The 23,336-nt window shown below is 42.5% G+C and overlaps 1 protein-coding gene across 1 annotated transcript; it reads right to left on the bottom strand.

Moving 5' to 3' along the window:
- Positions 1-12,072: 12,072 nt before the first annotated feature.
- USP18 (ubiquitin specific peptidase 18) lies at positions 12,073-22,920 on the bottom strand. Its single transcript, XM_087722856.1, has 10 exons — positions 22,737-22,920; positions 22,257-22,353; positions 21,151-21,296; positions 20,813-20,892; positions 19,191-19,337; positions 17,681-17,776; positions 17,225-17,395; positions 15,124-15,255; positions 14,102-14,151; positions 12,073-12,598 (listed from the first exon to the last, which is right to left on the bottom strand). The coding sequence occupies exons 1-10, from the start codon at positions 22,909-22,911 to the stop codon at positions 12,544-12,546; spliced, it is 1,149 nt and encodes a 382-aa protein (XP_087578982.1). The 5' UTR covers positions 22,912-22,920; the 3' UTR covers positions 12,073-12,543.
- Between the last annotated feature and the right edge of the window lie 416 nt (positions 22,921-23,336).

Genomic DNA, 23,336 nt, shown 5'->3' on the forward strand with positions numbered 1-23,336 from the left:
TTTGGAAAGCAGCCATTCTGATTCATAGCCTTCCGACATGGAGACTGTGTGATGCCATCAGAAAAGATAATTGGAAGTTCACTCCGTTCTATCTAGGACATGGCATATAAGTGCTGTTTGACCAGCGTCCGCAGGATGGTCAGAGATGCTACACATCGTCTCCATGACCAATTTTCCTTGTTACCTTCTGGGAGAAGGCTTGGTGACAGCCGAAACAGATCATCTATTCACACAGCTTTGTTCCATATAGTATCAACCTTGTGAACTCTCAAGTTTCCTCTTTTCACTATGTATTCAAACAATGATTAATATAAGGTCTTATAATATTTAATAAATAAGCACAAATTATATTTGGACATAGGGTGCAAACATGTGTGTGTATGTTCTAGCATAACTCTGGAACACCTCGAGCAATTTCAACCAAACATGGTACACAGATGACTTACTCTCTGGAAATGAATACTATGGGAGAAAGACACCCCTAACACCCCTCGGTGTGCTGTTAATATACAGCCTGTTGTGCCTTAAAACGGCTTCTACCGTACTGCCATAAAATGGATTCTACTGATTATTGATTATTTTGTCAAATTGCTTTTAATGTCTGATAATATTTAATAAATAAATACACATTATATTTGGACATAGAAATTGATTTGATAGGCTGCTAGATGCAAACGTGACTGTGTGTGTGTGCGTGTGTGTGTGTAAATAGCAATAGCACTTACACTTATATGCCACTTTACAGTGCTTTACAGCCGTCTCTGAGCAGTTTACAGAGTCAGCCTCTTGCCCCCAACAATCTGGCTGCTCATTTTCCCCACCTCGGAAGGATGGAAGGCTGAGTCAACCTTGAGCCAGTGAGACTCGAACTGCCAGGCAACCGGCAGGCAGCAGAAGTAGCCTGCAGTGTCATATTTTTATTCAAGATATTTTTATCCTACCACAATCAAAAAGAGATTCTCAGCCACTTATATAAAATATATAATACAGTTAAAACATCCACAGTACAAGCAAAGTAAGAAAAATAACAATAAACAGTATTAAGTCAAAACCAGAATAATACCATCAAAGTAGAAAATAAAAAATAAAGCTAGAACAAAAAAAAATCTGCAAAGCTAATTGCAAGAAACTGGAAATTACCCTTTCCCAACCAGCAAGACAAAGTCCTTCTGCCATAATGACATTGTCTGGGTATATGAATGAACATTGCAACATGTACTACATGCAGGGACGTGTAGTCAGGGGAGGCAAGGGAGGCAGAGCCTCACCACTGTCATCATGAAAAGAAAAAAAATGTAAAAGGAAAAAGGCAAGAGCGGAGGTCAGGCTGAGCTAGTTGCTGCCAGAGTCACCGTGGATGACTCTGCTTAACTGTTTAAAAAAGCCTCTAAAAAGCGTCCTCTACAGGAGGAGGCAGGAGAACCACGTGCCTCCTCTAGTCTGACTTTAGGCGTTTTATGATCACTCAAGCAGAGTTAAGCAAGGGTTAAAAGCATAAAAATTCCTCACGTAAGTGAGGCATGTCGTTCTCCTGCCTCCTCCTGTAGACGGCGCTTTTTTAGAGGCTTTTTTAAACAGTTAAGCAGAGTCATCCACAGTGACTCTGGCAGCAACTACCTCAGCCTGACCTCAGCTCTTTTCTTTTCTTTTTTTCTTTTCTTTTCATGATGACAGGCAAGAGCAGAGTTGAAATCCTTTCTGAAATAGCTGGAAAATGTACGTGTGGGTCAGAGGGAGGGGGAGGAATTCAAACTTCATCCTCAAGTGTAGATCCCCTCCCCAAGTGTAGTTTGATTGCAGGCAGAGCCATGTTGCCTTTTTAAACACACACACACACACACACACACACACACACACACAGCTGGATAAAGCTATATAAGCCCAGCTTCACTGATTACAAGTTTGAAAAGACAATGTGGCTCCGCCTGCAGCTCCCCTCTGGCTTCTCTGCCTCTTCTCTCACCCCAGCCTGCAAGCAGGAGGTGATTGGGTGGGTGGGCTTTATTGCGTTTCAGGCATTTTCCACCCAGACAGCAGGCTGCATTTGCAATGGTGGAGGTGTTTGGGGAAGGCAGCAGGGGAATGAGGGGTGGGGGTATGGCAGAGGAGCTGCTTTCAAGCCATTGGAAAATTTATCCAATCCAACTTCTGTGTTTGTGTTTGTTTGAGAGAGAGGAGTGAGAGAGGGAAGGGGGTAGGAGAGATAGTCCAATCCAACTTCTCTGTGTACGTGTGTCTGTTTAAGAGAGGGGGGAGGGAGGGAGGGAGGAGGAAGGAGGGGGAGGGAGAAGAAAAGGAATGAAGGAAAGTTTTTCACAAAGGAGAAAAACAAATGCTGTCATTTTAAATCGGAACTGAGCATGCCTGGCTGTGGAATTCTGGGAATTGAAGTCCACAAGTCTAAAAAACTTTGAAACCCACCACTGTGTCAGTGCCTCACCAGCCATAAACCTCACCACACGTCACTGACTATATGCATTAATTTTCCAGGAACTTCTGTCCCCTAAGCAGAAATGTTATACTGCTTAACTGTCTGATCATATCTTGAACGGCTTTATTGTAAATATGGAAGGATTTTCTTGTTGGAAACTGTAACAAATACATTTCATTCCTGGCTCCCGTTCAGCATTCCATCGGGCATTATTATTCAAGATCACTGCAGGCCCATACCTGTTTTGACTTGGGACTTGTTCCTATCTGCCATATTTCTGCTGCAGTTTGAATTTTTGAATTTAATTTTTCACTGCATATTGGACTGAATTGAATGCTATCACTCTCTTGCCTTCTCCCAAATCCTTCACCACTTCTGGCATCCCCATCCAAACACCTTTTCTCACTTTTGGTAAGCACAGACCTGTGGCACAATCTTCTGACTGCCTGACTTTGCCTGATCTAACTGAATGAATGATTTTATCTGGCTTTCCATCTATATTCGTTCTCTCTCTCCCTTCCTCCCTTCCTCTCTCTCTCTCTTAATTCGGGATTAAACTGGATGATTGAATGGAGATGAATGATTACTGGCTGGCTACCCTTCCTGACACCTACACAGAGTTCACAGCAGACATTTTCTCATCTATCTAGCTATATCTATCATCTAAATAGCCAGCTATCATCTAGCTAGCTAGCTATCTTTCTTGTTTATATACCAGATTCAACAAAATGGCTCCCGGCAGTTTACAGCCATAAATACTAACATATTTTTTGGCATGTGCATTCTTGAGTGAGAACCTTTGCCTGGAACGCTCAACTGTCTGTCCTTCAGGAGACATTAATACATACCTGGATACAGAAAAACAATGCTCCCTTGTAAACAGTAAGGGCAAATGATCATGGTATGCAGAAGGCACAGTTGGTGACATTGCAAAATTCCAAGCCATAAATTTCCCACAATGGCCATTCATCGCCTTAATTGGTGATAAAAATCAAACTGCTGACATGGCCTAGTTAAGAAAAGGAGAGGGGGAAACTTCTGGATTTTTATCCTTTTATCTAAGTATGGTTATCCCTGCCTGGTCCAAGTTTTCTATATATTAATGTATCAGATTGCAAATGCTTAGCCAAAGCTTTCTAAGGATATCCCAAAATATTCAATTCCAGAGAAACAGTGACTGGCCCAAAGTCACCCTGCTGGCTTTTAGGGCTGAGGCAGGATTTGAACTCATGGCCTCCTGCTTTCTAGCCTGCTGCCCCAATCACTAGACCTGTAAGTCAAGGACCAATCATACCAATGTTTAAACATTCCTTTAAGTCCATAAGCGCTTGTTTAACAATTGTCCTTGCCTCAGATAGTCCAACAATGATTAAGATTGGTGAATGCAAGGCTAAATTATTCATCTTCTGCTCCATCTCACATCTTCAGCTAGATATCTGGTTAATAATGCACAAAATTGGGATGATGACCTCAAAGAGAGGCTTCAAATTTTCACAAACTGATGTCCCCACCTGGAATATTAACAGGTGTATGGCCAATTTTAAAATACCCGGATGTCAGAACCCAAACAATCCCCTTGTTTCAATCACGCACCATTTTCTTTTGTAAGAATGCCACTGGGGCCTGAGTGAAGGGGATTTATTGAAAGTACAAGGAACACTTGAAGTTGGTGCTCTGCTTTGTTGAAAGCTCATTTTTCTGGGAGGTCTGCAACTGACTGTCTTCCTGCCAGTTAGACCTCCAAAGAAAAATACCTCCTCTTGAAAAGGAAGCACATTGGGGGACCCCAGATTTCCTTCATATCGCATTCTGATAAAGGCAAAGGTTCCCCTTGCACATATGTGCTAGTCGTTCCCGACTCTAGGGGGCGGTGCTCATCCCTGTTTCAAAGGCAAAGAGCCAGCGCTGTCTGAAGACGTCTCTGTGTTCATGTGGCTGGCATGACTAAACACCGAAGACACACGGAACACTGTTACCTTCCTACCCAAGGTGGTTCCTATTTTTTACTTACATTTTTACATGCTTTCAGAATGCATGTAAATGCGTTGGCAGAAACTCGGACAAGTAATGGGAGCTCACCCCGTTATGTGGCACTAGGGATTCGAACCGCCGAACTGCCGATCTTTGTGATTGACAAGCTCAGCGTCTTAGCTACTGAGCCACTGTGTCCCTCATTCTGATAGAAACATATAAAAGTCACTGATACAGTGATTTATTTATTACAGTTAGTCCTTGACTTATGAACTGTCAGTTAGTGGCTGTTTGAAGTTACGATGGGAACCCCACCCCCACCCCCCCAAAAAAGGGATTTAAGACATGGATTCAAAGTTCCAATATTTGCCTCTGCTGCACACAAACACCTTGGTCACATGATCAAATTTTGGACATTCAACAACCGACCTGTATTTGGGGCGGTTTGCAGCATCTCATAGTTATGGGACTGCAATTTCCAATGTTTTTGGTTTCAGGGGAAAAAAAACAATAGCAAACAATGACCATTATTCATTCAATGACCATGCTATTTGCTTAACAACCATCACAAGATAGGTTATAAAATCGGTCATGGTCACACGATGATCCACTTTACAACCATTACAACTTATGACCAAAATTGTGGGCTCAGTGATGGTCACTACTCAAGGACTACCTGTCATAATTTGTATTTCAAGTCGCATCAATTCATGGAAAGAGGACATAGATTATTCTTTCCTCGATAAGCCTCAAAATAAGGTGAAGAATAGCAATAGCAATAGCAGTTAGACTTATATACCGCTTCATAGGGCTTTCAGCCCTCTCTAAGCGGTTTATAGAGTCAGCATATTGCCCCCAACAACAATCCGGGTCCTCATTTTACCCACCTCGGAAGGATGGAAGGCTGAGTCAACCCTGAGCCGGTGAGATTTGAACAGCCGAACTGCCGAACTGCAGTCAGCTGAAGTAGCCTGCAGTGCTGCATTTAACCACTGCGCCACCTCGGAAGACAGTGTAGGAAGTTAGCACCCACCCCCATCCCAGAAAAATGAAATATTTTAGGGAAATATTAAAAAGGCAGAATATTATATTTCCCTGGATGAGAAAAAGAGAAACATGTTTTAAAGACAAAGCAGCTCCCTGCAGCTTCCTGCTCCCCCACCCCCCCTTTCTCAATGGGCCATTAAGGCCTGGGCCAGTCTATTCTACATAACAAAGATCTGCCTCCTTCAGGAATCCCAAAGCAATTTCATTACATCAACACCCAGCAACAGCTGAACCAAGCTTGGGACTCAAAAGACAGACAACCTTCAAAGTTAGCTTAAGACCCGGCCCCCTGAAAGTCTGACCACCAATCAGAGTGCATTTCTTGCACAGGAAGGGACGCTCTGGGGTGGAACCCAGAGAGGGCATAAAACCAGGGCACTCTCAGCATCTCTTCTCTTTCTTTCTTCAAGATTTTCAAGGCATGTCATCCCTTTCCCAGGACCTCAAACCATGTGATCCTGTCCACCATTGAACCATCTTTCCAAGCAGTCTCCATGTTTCCAGTGTCTTTTTCCCCACTTGGAACTGAACCCAGATGGACATTTCTTCCAACAGCAGCTAGGTCATCTTTTGGTTCCTTGTTCACTTGAAAACAAGGTCCTTAAACAAGTTTGGCTGGAAGGGATTGACCAAATCAATGCCTCGTTGTCTGTGTATATAAACAAAACTTCTCTGCCCAAAGATTCAATTTCAGCTGCAGGACAGAACCCAAACATTTTAGAAAAGCCTTTTAGAAATTCCTCTTCGGCTTACTGGACAAGACAACATGTCATCTTTTTCCCAGGCCACTTGAGTTCAATAAGCAATGCTGTCCTCCTTTGCCCTCAGATTCCTGTAAATCTTTCCACTGTGGTGGAAATTTCCCATGTTTAAGCAGAGATTCACTGATGACTTCTGAAGAGGAATTAGGAGACGTGGTGGCCCAGTGGCTAAGATGCTGAGCTTGTTGATCAGAAAGGACAGCAGTTTGGTGGTTCGAATCCCTAGCGCCATGTAATGGAGTGATCTCCCATTACTTGTCCCAGCTTCTGCCAGCCTAGCAGTTCGAAAGCATGTAAAAATGCAAGTAGAAAAAATAGGAACCACCTTTGGTAGGAAGGTAACAGTGTTCCGTGTACCTTTGGCGTTTAGTCATGCCGGCCACATGACCATGGAGATGTCTTCAGACAACACTGGCTCTTTGGCTTTGAAACGGAGATGAGCACTGCCCCCCCCCCCCCCCGAGACGGGAACAACAGCATATATGGGGGAATCTTTACCTTTAAAGAGAAATTATTCAATGAATAAAGAGATACTTGATCATTGTTTGGGGGACTGAAATGAATTGTGAAGGTTATTCTTAAAGTCGCCAAGTTTGAAGACTTCTGGTGTAGGGGGACTACTATCCCAATGTCACAAGAAGTGACTGTGATGAGGGATAGCAGATTCAAAACAGGACTTCTTTGTTTCACTGAATTGAAAGTATTTGGATCCCATAGGGGACCACTGAGAAATGAAGGGGTAGGGTTAGGGTCCCCATATTTATAGAATGTCTCTTATAACTACTAAATCCCCCCCTCAGGAACAACTTAAAGAGAGTTGAGAGCATTAGTTGCAATGGCAAGGTAATCTATTTCAAAAGACCTTTATACCCTGGAAGAGAAGTTGTCAATGTTTCTGTTTACAGCCGAGAAGGTAAAAAGTGTTATTTTTCTTGGGCAAGATAATTCCTTCGCTTGAAAATCACCCATGAAGTTGTATAGATCTTATGCATTCACAGAGGAATGGAATGGGTATCTTGTTTTCAGTCAAGCTTTTTCATGTGATCCTTAAGATTAACCTATTGTCCATGCCAAGAAGAACGTGGTCGCATGGTTGAATATATGAACAATCACACTTGGACTTCTATAAAAGCAAAGTGTGATCTTCTCCTGCCTTACAGGTTGTCTCTGTCACAAGGAGCTAATATCATCCAAAATAGGAAGAGCTAGACAAACCGTTTGCTAAATTTTTCTGAATTTATAGCCATGATCAAATAAACCGAGCAGAGCATAATTCTGCCTTTTATAAACCATAGACGGATCACAGCAGGTCAAGTATTTGTTAGTGGTCCTGGACCAATGTTGGATCGAACTGAAGATCTGATACTGGAGTATCAAACTTGATTTCATTAAGGGCTGGATCAGGGTGGTGTTTGAGGTTAGGGAGGTGGGAGGGGCATGGCCAGGGTGGACACGGCCAACTTGCCATCACTTGAGGGTCATTTTTCAGCTGTGATGGCCTCCTACAGCCCTCTGCCAGCAAAAATAGAGCCCAGGGAGGAGGTGGCATACAGCTGGCCCAGGCTCCATTTTTGGCTGTGATGGCCTCTTGCAGCCCTCTGCCAACAAAAATGGAGCCGCGAACGCCCCCCCCCAGCTCCATTTTCACTGGTAGGGGTTGCAGAAGGCTGTCATAGCCAAAATTGGATTCCACCCTGAGCTCTGCTTCCACTGGCAGAGGAACAGCGGGCTGGCCCTTCACTGGTTCCAGGGGGCCCACATGGGACAAGATCAAAGCATCCCGCAGGCCAGATCCAACCTGTGGACCTTGAATTTGACACCCCTGATCTGATAAACGGATACCGCTATCAAAAGTAGATGAAGGATTAAATAGCCATTTCTAAATTACAAGCTAGTTTGGAGATGCTGTACAATTGTTCTTTTCTACTTAAGGATTCAATTTTTGAAAAAGAAGTCTTCATTCGTCATGTTATTGTATAATGTTAAGTAAAATTTCCCTAGAGTAAAAGTTGGTTCCTGGTTGTTGTATGGACACGCCCATGTTGTTCGCTTGGCAGTAGCATGGAAGAGATTTTTCAACAGTCTATAGCAGGGTTCGGCAAACCTAAACACTCAAAGAGCCATTTGGACCCGTTTCCCACAGAAAAGAAAACACCTGGAGCTACAAAAGTCCTAACCGGAAGCCCCCTGTTCAATTCTGGAGCTGACCAGAAGTTCAGTTCCCTCACCATAGAGTCTCCTCCTAGCATGGCATCCTTTTTCCTTTACCTGTCATAACCGAAAGCCCTATCAATTGTGGAGACAACTGGAAAACCCTCCCCTTGCCATAGAGTCTTCTCCCGGTGCACTGTGCTTCTCTCTCCCCCCCCCCCCCCGGAAGCTTCTCTCAAAATTGTGACGCCAACAGGTGATAGAGCTGCAACAGAGGAAGGAAAGAGCCACCCCTGGTCTATAGTATATGGTTAGCAATAGTAATAGTAGTAATAGTAATAGCAGTTAGACTTATATACCGCTTCATAGGGCTTTCAGCCCTCTCTAAGCAGTTTACAGAGTCAGCATATTGCCCCCAACAATCCGGGTCCTCATTTCACCCATCTGGGAAGGATGGAAGGCTGAGTCAATCTATTGTAGAGATAAAATAAGAAGTTCCTGAAAGTTATACAATCAAAAAAAATGTTGGACATGAAAGCCAGATAGGCAACTCTGGTAGTTCTCAGGACAATTTATCTCAGAGTTATTGTGGGAAAAATAGGAGGGAAGAGTATTAACCATGCTCAACCATGCCTTGAGTTGGTTTACAAAAAAACAAAAACAATAAAGGTGGGATATAAATAAATTTAATACATAGAAAGAAAATGACATTTGTCTCATCATCTGATATTCGATACGTGCAAGAACACCCCATTCTACCCAAGAACATTTAGTCAAAATTCTATTGTCCCATGCAATACATTTCTAAAGCACTTTTATACTAAATAGGTGTAGGTGTGTGTGTGTGTGTGTAATTTCTCTGCCTATTCTTAGGCTGCCCTCTGCTGTTACTCCATTAGAAACAATGTGGTTCTAGATTTCTTAGCCCAGCTTGCTTAAGGAATGATGTCTCCTGTGCATTACCAGGAAGAAAAGCCAAGACATCTAGTATACCTGGACATCCTTTCAGTCAAATGTCATTTGTTGGCATTTTGTCACCAAGATGAAGCAACTGTAGATAGTCTCTTCTTGTTTCAAAAAACATTTTCTCGATATCAACTTTTTCCCCAACCTTGAATGCTTTCTTCATCTTGTTTCAAATTGTCTTTTAAAAGGGAAAGGTAGAAATAAGTCCCAGTCCAAATGCCTTCTCATTTAAAATAAAATGAGTACAGTTGGAGAACCCAAAACGTATAAGGTTAGATTTGCCCTGTATATTTTGCCAGTGGGTCATTCTTCTTTTTGTTGTGCCATATCATATCACCATCCAATATCACAATGGCAATCATGTTGGCGATCCTATTTTTATCAGTGGGTCCAGAGGTGGTATGCTGCTGGTTCGCACCAGTTCGGGCTCCGCCCACCCACCCTGACATCATCAAGGACCTTCTGCACATGCCCAGAAGGTTCTGTGAATGCCCAGAGGTGCCGCGTGTGACCAAAGCGAGCATGCAGGTGCACCTGCTCCCGCTACTGAGCGGGTCGTGAAGAAAATAGAATACCATCTCTGAGTAGGTCATTACATGAACATTAATATGGAGGAGAATCCTGTATCCAGATCTGGTTAATATTGCTCTCTAGAATTCCTTAACATTGATTGATATGACCATGGGTTGTAGTAATTGTATATCTTCACTTTGGATTTTCCAAAGTCCAAACATACCTCAATATTCCATAACTGAATTAAAACTAATCTATGATCTGCTACAATCCCTAATTCCATTTTTATTAGATCTGCCCCTCAGTGATTTCTCATCAATGTGAATTGTATGCTATGACTAACTCTTTCTGCTAATCTGGAGAAAACACTTATTAAAGTAGTGCCTATATAAAGTACAGATAAGAAACCATGCCCCAGGAGTGGTTTTCTTTTCTGCAGCAGAGTTCCTGATCTTTTAACAGTTGCATGTCTAAATGTAAATGAATCTTTGTTCACATATATTGATCCATTGCAAATATATAGATATATTTCATAAATTTGCATGAAATGGAAAGGTTATGCTGAAGATCTTGTTTTAAAGCTATTGTTGATCCAATGCATTTTTTTTTCTTGAAGACTGGTAGTGATCAGAGGAATATAGCCAACAGATGACACAGAACTACAATTTCTGTCTGACTATGGAGATTCTGTCATCCCGGTCATGGTTGTCCCAAGGATGCTTTTTCAAGAGGCAATTTTTTTGTTTTTCCTTGAAGACATTTCACTTCTCATCCAAGAAGCTTCTTCACTTCTGACTGAGTGGTAGAGAATGACTGCGAGAAATACACAGTGGTAGAGAATGACTGCGAGGAATAGGCATTCTTACATTTTCCGCCATTCAATCAAAATGACTCCTTTAAAAGTCTTGCCGGTTGTAGCATAAGAACTGGCACATTTTCCTAAGATGACATTTTAGCTTTCAACGAAGAGAACAGTAATACAACAATTACTTAACTGCTTCATGACATGGAATACCTTATATTCTAAGCAAGATAACAATTAAAATGTAATATAATTCATAAATACAGCAATGACAAATTGATGGTACTATTTATAAACAATTGGCTTATATAAAGCATTCCTAGGTTTTTCATACAAACCGAAATAAAGCAAAACACAAGTGTTGTAGGCAGAAATCCTTTGTAATCTTAAATCAGAATTTGATAACTTATTTTATTTTTATTCATTTAATTTATATGATTGCTATCCAGAGCAAATAATTGTCATCCCATCACCCACCCAAGTACATAACTTTCTAGCCAGTTGGTTATCTTATATGCAACACTACTCATTTGTCAGTCTTATCAACATGTCCAAGAAAACCTGAGGTAGATCAAGTAATCATTCTGGTTTTTTTTAAGTGTTATTTCATTCACTTCCCTATTCCAAGGACTTTGTTGCACTTGAGTGGCTATAATAAAGCACATCATCAGAAAATACATCAAATTAAATCACTAATCATATGAGGAGAGAAGCCCCCTTACTATGACTGATGTTGAAATATGTAGCAAATTGCAAACTCTTGGATCTAATAAATACATGCTGCAAACGTTCTTCTATTTTACAATGTGCCATACATAATTCAAGGAGATGTAAGAATCTCTTTTTCAATTGCAGCATCTTACAGTCCCTATGACTGCAGGAAAGAGGGATGCTGGTAGTTAATCATCGTATAAAATTATGTCCCCTTAAAGAGAAAGCAAATTACTCAGGTCACTCAAGTATTCCAAGTATATAATTTCATTTCCAACAGATACACTAATATATATTACTCTTGTGCAGTTATTCCTATGCCAATTAATAAATTCTGATCACTCTAGAAATAGGAACCCCTAGAACCGGGATGGCGAACCTATGGCACGTGTGCCACAGGTGGCACGCAGAGCCATTTGTCAGGGCATGTGAGGCGTTGACCAGCTGACCAGCTGAGTTCACCCTTTTTTAAAGCCATTTTTCGCCCTCCCCAGGCTCAAGGCGCTTTATAGGAGCCTGGGGAGGGCGAAAAGAGCCTCCCCACCCCCCGGAGGGTTTATGAGCTTCTCTGAAGCCTCTGGATCGCAAAAAACGGCCCTGTGGGCAAACCGGAAGTTCGGGAACAGACTTCTGGTTTGCTCGGAGGGTTGTTTTGACTGCTCTGGAGGCTTCGAGGAAGCCTCCTGAAGGTCCCTGAAGCCTCCGGGGGGGGGGGGGCAGGGGAGGCTGTTTTCATCCTCCCCATGCTCCTATAAAGCCTCCGGAGCCTGGGGAGGGCAAAAAAAGCATGCAAAAAATGGTGGGAGTGCTTATAGTGCACGCATGCGCACTGGGGTGCATTGAGTTTAGTGCATTGCATTATGGGTGCAGCACGCCCGCACACGACGTCCCTGCGCTCCCCCCCACTTATGGCATGCGAGCCAAAAAAGGTTCGCCATCACTGCCCTAGAAGGAGTTATGGGAAGCTTTCCAGAGCTATTCGGAAAGAAATTCATTCTTTTACTTAGGCATTTATTTTCTGGAGGGCTCAAAATGCTAAGTACATTCCTAATTCTCCCTTTGAAATGTACGTTTTTCCTGTGCATGCTCATTCACTGACGCTGATGGACATGAGTTCAACTTGCGGGATTCGGTTTATTTGGGAAGCGTGAATGGGAGCTTCCCCAGTTACTGCAAGTCTTCATTTACCTTCAGAGCGATGTGCTATTTCTTTTCATGTAAACCAGAAGGTAGGCAGTTTCACCCCTGCAAAATAATGGAAGGGAAAAAAATGAGTGATGGAAAGCAAATTAAGTGATAACACAAGAATCAGATAGCATCTGCCAGGGGAGTACATAGAATCACATGAAGTTCTTTCACCCAAAATTCAGTCAAGTTAAATTGTTTCAAATTTTGGAACAAGCAACTTGGGTGTCTTCCAAATGTCTCATAATCAGTAGGAAAAGAGAATACAGATAGTCATCAACTTATAACCATTCGTTTAGTGGCCAAGGTTAAAAACCTTTCTTTTTTAACGACTCCATAATCCCTTGGGGGGAGCAGTCTGGACAACTGAATGGAGCTGAGTATTTACTGGCTGGATGCCCTTCCTGTCGCCAATGTGGAGGTTTTTTTTCAGCAGTTATATTCTCAGTGTGCCCAGAGAGAGAGATATCTACCTCTACCTAGGATCGAACTCACAGCCTCCTGATTGCGAGGGGAAAGCTCGGCCACTGCACCACTCAGTGGCCGTAGTTAAAACAACACTGAAAACCATTGCAGCCTCCCCAGGATCACATGTTCAAAATTCAGAGCTTGGCAACTGGCTCTTATTAATCATAGTTGAAGTATTCTGGGGTCATGAGATCACCTTTTCAGACCTTCTGAAGTCAACGGGGGTGGGGGGGGGACCAGATTCACTTAGCAACCATGTTAGTAGCTTAACAACTGCAGGGATTCATTTAACCAGTGTGGCAAGAAAGGTGTTGTGGCCCACCAACGGCCAGCAAAGCTTCCAGCAGATTCAGACAGTGAGGAGGTTGGGGAGGAACATGGGCCAGTCCTGGAATCTTGGGAAGGCTCTGATGAGGGCTCTGTGTCGAAGGCAAAGATGGGGCCAGAGCCGTAGGTCAGTTATCAGCTGCCTTCAGAGTCAAACATCAATGAGGCAGATGAACAGCTGCAGCCTGTTCCCAGTGTGTGCATGTGCAGAGTTAAGGGAACAGCTAAAGAACAGGGGTTGACATGGGAATAAGGCACAGATGGACGATGGATGGTCCCTCCCAGAGGAAATAAAAGAGGAGTGAAAGGGGAGTGGAGTTTGCAGGAGACAATTAGTTCATTCCTACAATCTTGCCAAGTATTGCGGCGTCTGAAAGAGATCGGCCTGGCCACTCTCCAAGCCTGATAAAGGTCAGTAATTGTGAACTATCTTGAAAGACTGTGGGAGACGAAAGACTTTGCTGGAGAGGAATTCACTGTAAATTAAATAAAAGGGGTTTATCGGGACGAGGATAAGGCTTCGTGCTGCTGGGAAAACCTCAGTCGGAACAAAAGGTCATAACATGGGGCAAAACTCACCTAACACTATCTTCCTTAGCAATGGAAATTTTGGGCTCAAGTGTGGTCATAAGTCAAGGACTCCCCATATACTGTACTGAACTAATTTTGTTCTCCGCACAGCCAGCCATATTCTGTGGTTCCCTCCTTCTCCTCCCTCTGAACTACTAATCCAGATGGATCGGGATGAAACCTGGCATTCCTCCTTACCAACAGAGATACTGCCTTCCGTAAGTGCATTTGATATCATCCCAGGATACCTGCAGAATAGAAAGCACAAGCGTCCACATTCAAGGAGGTTTTTGTCTCAGCTGTTGAAAGCAAAGTCATGGTTTATTTTAATTATTGCTTATCAAACAACTTAGAAGTAAATTAGTCCATAGTATATTTAAAGGGGGTCCGTGGTGAAGAAAAGGTTGAGAACCACTGTCCTAACCTGTTTAATATTTTTTTTTTAAATCTCCTTCTCTTCTCCCCACCCCTGCAAAAACCCCAGATTTCATTTCATTTCATTTCATTTACTTTATTTGTATGCCGCCCTTTTCCCTGAGGGGACTCAGGGCGGCTCACAATTCAGGGGGAGGGAAGGACAAACAAGTTACAAACATGAAGACAATACATCATTAAAAAAGCACAACAGTCATACTATTCGAGTGGGGTTGAAGTCTTTAGCCCCAGGCCTGTCGGGACAGCCAGGATTTAAGGGCTACGCGGAAGGTCTGGAGGGTGGTGAGGGTACGAATCTCCACGGGGAGTTCGTTCCAGAGGGTCGGAGCAGCCACCGAGAAGGCTCTCCTCCGGGTAGTTGCCAGTCGACATTGGCCGGCTGATGGAATTCGGAGGAGGCCTAATCTATGGGATCTTATTGGCCTAGTGGAGGTAATTGACAGGAGGCGGTCTCTCAAGTACCCAGATCCAATACCATGAAGGGCTTTGTAGGTGACAACTAGCACCTTGAAGCGCACCCGGAGATCAACAGGCAGCCAGTGCAGCTCGCGGAGGATAGGTGTTACGTGGGTGAAACGAGGTGCACCCACGATCGCTCGCGCGGCTGCATTCTGGACCAGCTGAAGTCGCCGAATACTCTTCAAGGGCAGCCCCATGTAGAGCACATTGCAGTATTCCAGCCTAGAGGTCACAAGGGCACAAGATTCGAGTCAAAATACATCTAGCAACATTGGAAGAGATCATGATTGTGTAAGACTGTCTCCAGGACTGTCTGGCTTCCTCACCTTACAAACACTGGAATCGTTGAAGCAATACCACTTGTTTTCGGTGAGACTCCAGATATAGGCACAGTAATGACCAAAGTCAGCTGGTCCCGAGTGGGCAATCACCGCAAAGAGATCATACAACCCATCATTCTGGAAAGAAGTGCACAGCAATAATTCAAAAAACAAAGCAGACGCAAAACTTTCTTCTTATAACAGGGAATGACTATCATTGTCACATCACTCCTGGACCACTTTACTGTCAAAGGATAAGGTTCCACAACATGGAAGTTAACAATTGAATAGGGTCCCTGGATCCAAGAATGGGCCCAATTGGTACACAATACAAAGTTGTGCAAAAGGCAGTCGTAACTGCCACAAGCAGGAGTCATGAGTCCAGAAGAGCCCCCAGGTTGTGCATAAAGTCTGTTTTTAAAAATCTACTTTTAAGTAATGTCAGGCTATATTAAAGTTCCTTTGCTAACCTTATGAAGCTGCTATCTGTAATCTTTTGCAAACACTCAGTGTAAATGTGCACAACCAACTACCCTTGCTTCCAGTGTCTTTCACACCAAAGAATAGCAATAGAAATAGCACTTAGACTTATATACTGCTTTACAGCCCCCTCTAAGCGGTTTACAGAGTCAGCATATTGCCCCCAACAATTTGGATCCTCATTTTACCCCCCTCGGAAGGATGGAAGGCTGAGTCAACCTTGAGCCTGGTGGGATTCGAACTGCCAAATTGCAGGCAGCCGGCAGTCAGCAGAAGTAGCCTGCAGTACTGCATTCTAACCACTGCACCACCAAGTCTCATACAACATGAGCTCCTTTGTTTTGACTCTTTCCCCTAACAAGTACCATTTTTGCAGGCTTGCTTTCCATACAGCAATTAAGGTATTTTACCAACAAGGCAATTGTTTATTTTAGGGGAGAGAGAAGGGAAGGATCCTGACGCAGGAAGCAGGTCAGATGATTGGGAGTTTTCAGCTAGCTGCTTGGCAGAGCAAGCTGGGAGGGGAAAAAAGGCACTTCCTCCACTTGCATCTAACTATGCTACAAATAGATCCTACTTTGTCCCTGTGATGTTTCCTTCGCCTCATCCTGATCTTTTCTGGCTTTAAAGTTAGTATTTCTCAAATAAACCATGTCAGTTTCAAGGTAGATAACATCTAATGCATTTAGTCAACTCTTCTATTATTGGTGCAATCAAGAGGGTTCACACAGGATTATCCCCAGACTGATGTCCATTAGCCATTTGAAAATGGGGCTGGCATGGCCCCTCTCCTTCAGTCTTGGGCTGGCTTCTTGGATACCATTTCCTTCTCCAAGAGGAAAGAATTGGCATAATAAGGACCTCTAGAGCAGTGGTTCTCAACCTTCCCAATGCCGCGACCCTTTAATACAGTTCCTCATGTTGTGGTGACCCCCAACCATCAAATTGGTATCTCAGTTCCTAAGACCATCAAAAATATGTGTTTTCCGATGGTCTTAGACGACCCCTGTAAAAGGGTTGTTCGACCCCCCAAAGGGGTCCTGACCCACAGGTTGACAACTGCTGCTCTAGAGCATTTTGTAAACTCATATTAAGCATCCTGAATAAATGGAAACCAGCTTTTGTCTCCCAGAAGCCAGACTCATATAACGATTTATACAAAGACAAAAGGTGAAAATCAAACTACATTTATAATTCCACAAAGGCCTTAAGGAAGTGGGTTTAGTCTCTCAATAAATTCTGATTTGCTGACTAGATGCAGACTCAACCAAGAACATCCTCATAATTGGGTAAAGCCAATCAGCTTCTCCATTTCACCTAAAACGTACGTTTATTTACCCTTTATATTCTACAAAACTATTAATTTTTTTTAAAAAAAGAACTAATGTTTTTATCTATAACCTGCCTATCTATCTAATTTGTATGCTGCTGAATCTTCAAGACTCGAGTACGAAGTTTTATCCACAATAAATAAAAATAATACAAGTATATTGCCCCCAGCAATCTGGGTCCTCATTTTACCAACTTCGTAAGGATGGAAGGCGGAGTCAACCTTGAGCCTGGTGAGATTCAACTGCCAAATTGCAGGTAGCCTTAATGCCAGAGGGAATGCATGCAAATACCCTACCTTCTTTTTAGAATCTGGTTGGTACTGTTCCGGTGACAAGATCTGGCTGAAATCTAGCTCTGATGGAAAAGCCAAGCGATGCGTGACTTTCTTAGTTCTGTTGCCGCCTTGGGAACGGAAACGAACGAGATGCAGGGTCAACATGCGTGGCAAATACATTATTTTCTTCCTCTGCAAAATCAACAAAAAATATTCTGTCTGAATTGACAGTCTTGACAGACACTGGGAAAACCATGGGGGAAAGGCTGTGTCTTCTTCCTGGTTGGAAACATACCAATTTTGCCCAATTATGTCTGAAGAGGGCTTTAAGGATCATAACTGGGGTTCAAGGACCAGCAAAAAACATAAAGAAACTACACCCAACATAAAGAAACAAATAATTTAATCCCAAAATATAAAGACCATGACATTCCCAAAACAATAATTTCTCCTACCCCGCCACCCAAAACAGCTTACCCCCGTACAGGATGTTTTCTTGTTACACTTCTCACAGTGGCACATATTTTCTTTAGTTAATTGCTCTGGTCTGAAAAAGCAGCGGAGTGAATTTTCCTACGAAAAGAGAAGTAAATAGATTGTAGAATGCAAGAACAGAGATCAGTTCCCTCAATATATTCCATATTTACCGTATTTTTCAGATTATGAAAGCTCTGAACTATAAGACACAGCTAGCTTTTGGGGAGGAAAACAAGAAAAAAAAATCTGCCTCTGACTCCCAGCAATTTTCCTCCTTGCAGCAAGCAGCAAACAGTCTGGCCAGGTTCAGCACTGCCTGATTTAACACGAACAGCTGATTGGCTGTTGGATCGGCCTCCCGGAATACCACCTATTAGCTGTTGCAGGTTGCGGGGGTCATAAGGAAACAAATTGCTGGGAGTCAGAAGCCAAAGGGTGGGGGCCAGCCGGTGGGCAGGGCTTTGGCAACATTCGCTCTAAAGGACGCACAGACATTTCCACATACTTTTGGAGGAGGGAGTGCGTCTTATACACCAAAAAATACGGTAATGATTTCTACTTAAATTGAGGCCATAAAGTTATGGTTTCCCAATTCCAAATGCATTGGCCTCTAGGTTGCATCATTCCAACTACCAGTGGCAATGTTAAGAGTAATACCTCTGAAAATGCACTTTTACCAGCTACTTAAAGTAATCAAGGAGCAGGCTGCAAACCTCATCAGTCAAGGAATTTGGACAGGTGTGGTTTAAGAGAAGGGTCTTTTCTGCTGTGGCCCCTGCCCTTTGGAATGCCTTGCTTCCAGAGGTGAGATCCATCACCATCCTCTTGGTCTGCTGGAAGAGCCTCAAAACTTGCTTGACATTGGAAGTGATGGATGGAATTATGGAAAAAGACCCCACTCGTGTATCTGGTTCTAAGGTTTATCTAATTTCTGTTAATTTTAATATTTTGGTTTTTATGCTTTTTATTGTACTGTAAGGTGCCCAGTCACTTTGAACAGTGGAGATGGATGGCATATAAATTTAAGAAATAAATCAACTGTGTCAACTCTCCATTTCATGCTAATTTATTTATTGAGCCGAGGTGGTGCAGTGGTTAGTGTGCAGTACTGCAGGCTACTTCAGCTGACTGCTAGTTGCAATTCAGCAGTTCAAATCTCACCAGGCTCAAGGTTGACTCAGCCTTCCAGCCTTCCAAGGTGGATAAAATGAGGACTCAAGATTATTGGGGGCCATAGTCTAACTCTGTAAACCGCTTAGAGAGGGCTGCAAAAGAACTATAAAGCGGTATACAAGTCTAAGTGCTATTGCTATTTATTACATGTATATGCCACCTATCTCGCTCTGCAGTGACTCTGGGTAATTAAAATCGTGACCTGTAAGGCTAAGCAAGCAAATTAATAATCACAAGATACTCATTCTCTAGAATTTACATGAATGCAGCCCTGTCCGATTATAGAGTGTTACGGTTGCACTTTCCTGTCCTTTAACAAATGCCCGAATGAACTTACCAAGGTAGTAATCGGATGAGAATCAAAATCAAACATTGGAAGATGAAGCATTAGCTGGTTACTGTCTATCTTTATTTCATGGGAACATTTCTGGCACACCAGGAATTCTTGCAAATGGATGATATACAGATGAGTCAATCTTTCAACCTTCAACGATGGAAAGAACCAAAAAGGAAATAAAATTTATTATTATTACTAGCTGATAACCCGGCGTTGCCGGGTTTATTTATAGGGGGAATATGTCCATTAGAAATGTAATTTCTAATGTTGGATTTTACCCCTTACCAGAGGGAGCCCACTTGTGGAGTACTGTGAAGCATTACCATGGCAACTCCACTGCGCTGTACAGTAGAAGCCATTTTACGGCAGTACAGTAGAAGCCATTTTAAGGCACAACATGCTGTATTTTAACAGAACACACACCCCGAGGGGGTATCTTACCCCCACAGTATTTTTTGTACCAAGTTTCGTTGAAATTGCACGAAGCGTTCCAGAGTTATACTGGAACACACACACACATACACGTATGTGTGTGTCTGTGTGTGTGTATACACACACACACACACATAAACATACACCATGTTTCCCTGAAAATAAGACAGGGTTTTATTTTCTTTTGACACCCCCCACCCAAATAAGCGCTTGGCCTTATTTTCAGGGAGGTCTTATTACTTTTGAGGTGCAGTGGTCACCTCATGGCTGCTGCTGTGTTGCAATATTTTCAGGGAGGGCTTATTTTAGCACATGCGCTCAAAAGCCCGGTTGGGCTTATTATCCAGGGAGGTCTTATTTTTAGGGAAACAGGGTGTGTGCGTATGCGTATGTGTGCGTGCGTGCAGAAAGTTTAGGTCTATCTACAGGGCAATTGCTTAGAGCAGGCTATACAGGTAGTGCTTGCCTTATGATCACAATTGGGACCAGAATGTCTGTGGCTAAGCAAGGTGGTTTTGTAACTTTGAACAGTTGTTAAACAGATGGTTGTAAATCAAGGACTGTATCAGCCAATCCCAGTATAGTACTATTCAGTTTGACAGATAGATTCTATCTGGTTCCTATCATTCTGAGATCATTTAGTGCAACAGCTGCTAACCTTTTTGGGGCTTGGCAGCCTGAGGGGGGGAGTTCTGTGCAAGTGGCAGGTGAATGCACAAGCTTGTGCAGCTCTATTGCACAAGTGGCAAACACAAACACGCACCACTCACACAAGTGGAGCTGCATGCCTGACCCAGTTCTAAATGGGTCATGGCCAAGTAGTGGGCCGCAGCCTAGGGGTCAGGGACCCATTATGTAGTGCAATCCTCTACCTTGTCCAACTTACGGGTGTCCAAACAGTTACAATTGTAGTTCCCATAAGTCTCTCCCAAACTTGGCCATAGTAGATACGGTAATATGCAACACAGATCACCACTACACTGAACAGAGAGCAGTAGGTAAAAAAACAACTATGATCCAGTGGTGGGATTTCGTGTATTTCAATAGGCTTTTAAGAGGTATTACAGTTTTATGGTCATCCGGTTGGCAAAAGCCGAAGGGGATTACAATCAATTAATTCAACATGCGTCTATATAAAAACATCGCGATAAAATTATTATTTTTTCTGCTTTATAAAAGTAGGATTTTACCAGGTCTGTGTCTGTGATTTGGCTTTTAAGTAGGTTCCAAATTTTGTAATAGACTTCTGAAGCATCGTGGAGAACAAACACTAGAAGAAAAGAGATAAAAAAAACCACAATTTAGCACAGGGGATTCTATGCTAGTTTCCCAAATTCTAATACTCTCATCTACTTCCGTGAATATATTCTTCCAAATCCAAAGATATTTTTAAACCATTCTGGGTTTCTAATAAGCCCAATAAACCCATTTACAGATTTTTGCCTTCCCCAGCTAATGCTATTTGCTTCCCAATCCCTAAAGGTTATGCCATCCAAAAGGTATCCAAGAGGCTCCAGAACTTCCTTACATGTCACACCATGACCAGAAAGACAGTAGATAAGGTCGAAAGGGCGGACAGGCTTCCCCTTGGCCCGCTGCATGCTTTCCAACAGCAGAAGCATTTGATAAGGGACGCTGGCATCCTGTTCTGCTCTTCCATGTGGTACATTGATCCTGCAGTGAAAAGAATCAAACTATGGTTGTACTTCACAGTCAGAGGGGAAAAACTGAGCTCATACTTCAAGAACCGGCCCTTAAAAAGAATCAAAACCTATCATATTTCCTACACTGTACAGATATCATTGCAGTTTTGCCAATACCATAAAGAAGAGAGGGGAGGCCAAGGGTTTTGAAACATGGCTTAAAACTTAAAATATAGAAATTGAAAACTTTATAATTTTTTAAAAATATAAATTATCATTATGTAAATAATATGTATTTTATTAAATAACGTGTTGCAGTTGCGCACCTGATTTGAAGGAGCCACACACCCCTTGAGAGTTTCAATTAATCATAATACTAGCCATAAGAATGGATATGTCTAGTTTAATGAAAAGAAGGACTAGGGGTGACATTATAGCAGTATTCTGATATCTCAGGGACTGCCAAAAACAAGAGGGAGTCAAACTATTTTCCAAGGCACCTGAGGGCAGGACAAGAAGCAATGGGTGGAAACTAATCAAGGAGAGAAGCAACTTAGAACTGAGGAGAAATTTCCTGACAGTTAGAACAATTAATCAGTGGAACAACTTGCCTCCAGAAGTTGTGAATGCTCCAACACTGGAAGTTTTTAAGAAGATGTTGGATAACCATTTATCTGAAGTGGTCTAAGGTTTCCTGCTTAAGCAGAGGGTTGAAGACCTTCAAGGTCCCTCCCAACTCTGTTATTCTATTCTATTTTATTTTATTCTATTCTGTGAAATAGGAAATGTTCAAATTATTCTATGGTTTTGCAACAATCCTGAAAAGGAATGTTCATTTTTCCATTCTGCAAATGGGGGAGGCTGGCTTGAAAGAAGTGGCTCGTCTAAACGTTTACCCACTGGAAAAAATTGTTAAGAGAAGAGATAAGAATAGGCATTTCCAATTCTCAACTATCTGCACACATAACTATACTCTCTGAGCATCACTCACCTCCGGAGTATCGAAGTGAAGTATCTGTTCATTAAGAAGCTCTGAAGCAAGGAGTTGAGGCAGCAACTCAATCCAATGTTGTATAAGCCAACAGCACCTGAAAGTAAGACCCAAAACTAGAATGTGTGGCTTGGACAAAAAGGAAGGAGAAAGAGAGTTCCAAATGTGGAGACCGCAGGATATCTACAGCAATATGAGGCTTATACTGGAATAAGTATTTATTACTGAATTAATAAATTAATAAAAGGGGTTTTTGTCGGGACAAGGAGTTGGCTTCATGCTCTTGGGAAGCCTAGGTCAGAACATTGCCATCTTTTATTTTCTCCCTTTTCTAGTAGTGTTGTCGTGTTTGCTATGGAGCTTGTTTTATATTGCATTTTGCTATGCAACCTGCCAAGGGTTCTTTTTGACCGCAGCAGTGCGCACAAATAAAAATCAGATAAATGAATAAAGCACAAATCAAAAACAACCAAAAAGTACCATTTCTTGAGTCTGCCATTCCAAGGATTTCATCCAACTGCTTGCTAAACTTTTCCAACTCCTTGTTATTTTCTTTCTCGTTGCTTTCTTCTTCTTCTTCTTCTGATACTAAAATCTGATAACCATGCAGCTTGGGAGACCTTTTTTCCTTGGGATGCCCAGATTTCTGACCCATGAAGGTTTGCTGTTTACAAAACACACAAACTAGTTACAGCATCCGCAACTCTTGACTTCTTCAACAAAGCAAAAGAGGGCTTAGCAGCAAAGCCTGACTCCACTTAGTAGCACCAGGCATTTGATGGATTTTCAGTTACAAAACTATGGGATAATTTAAATGGGAAAAGGAGAGCCAGTCTTGGTCTAGTACAGGGATCCCCAAACTCGGCAACGTTAAGACTTGTAGACTTCAACTCCCAGAATTCTCCAGCCAGCTGGAGAATTCTGGGAGTTGAAGTGCACAAGTCTTAAAGTTGCCAAGTTTGAAGACCTCTGGTCCGGTAGTTAAGGCAGCAGGTTAAAAACTGGGAATTGTTTTATCAATGGTTAGAGAATAAATGTGAAAAGTGGAAAAAAGCAGAGGAGTGAAATAGAGAAAAATGT

This window comes from Thamnophis sirtalis, unplaced genomic scaffold, assembly GCF_051295495.1.
Source record: "Thamnophis sirtalis isolate CommonGarterSnake01/CBP01778 unplaced genomic scaffold, rThaSir2_p1.2 scaffold_9, whole genome shotgun sequence".
NCBI lineage: Eukaryota > Metazoa > Chordata > Lepidosauria > Squamata > Natricidae > Thamnophis > Thamnophis sirtalis.

What these genes read in the sequence shown, in the direction of transcription:
- USP18 (XM_087722856.1), bottom strand. Translation starts at nt 22,911, where the DNA reads ATGGGTCAGAAATCTGGGCATCCCAAGGAAAAAAGGTCTCCCAAGCTG. An exon ending in AATGGCAGACTCAAGAAATG is followed by an intron (nt 22,354 to 22,736) that starts GTACTTTTTGGT and finishes TCTTACTTTCAG; the next exon opens with GTGCTGTTGGCTTATACAAC. An exon ending in GGAAGGCAGTATCTCTGTTG is followed by an intron (nt 12,599 to 14,101) that starts GTAAGGAGGAAT and finishes ATTATTTTGCAG; the next exon opens with GGGTGAAACTGCCTACCTTC.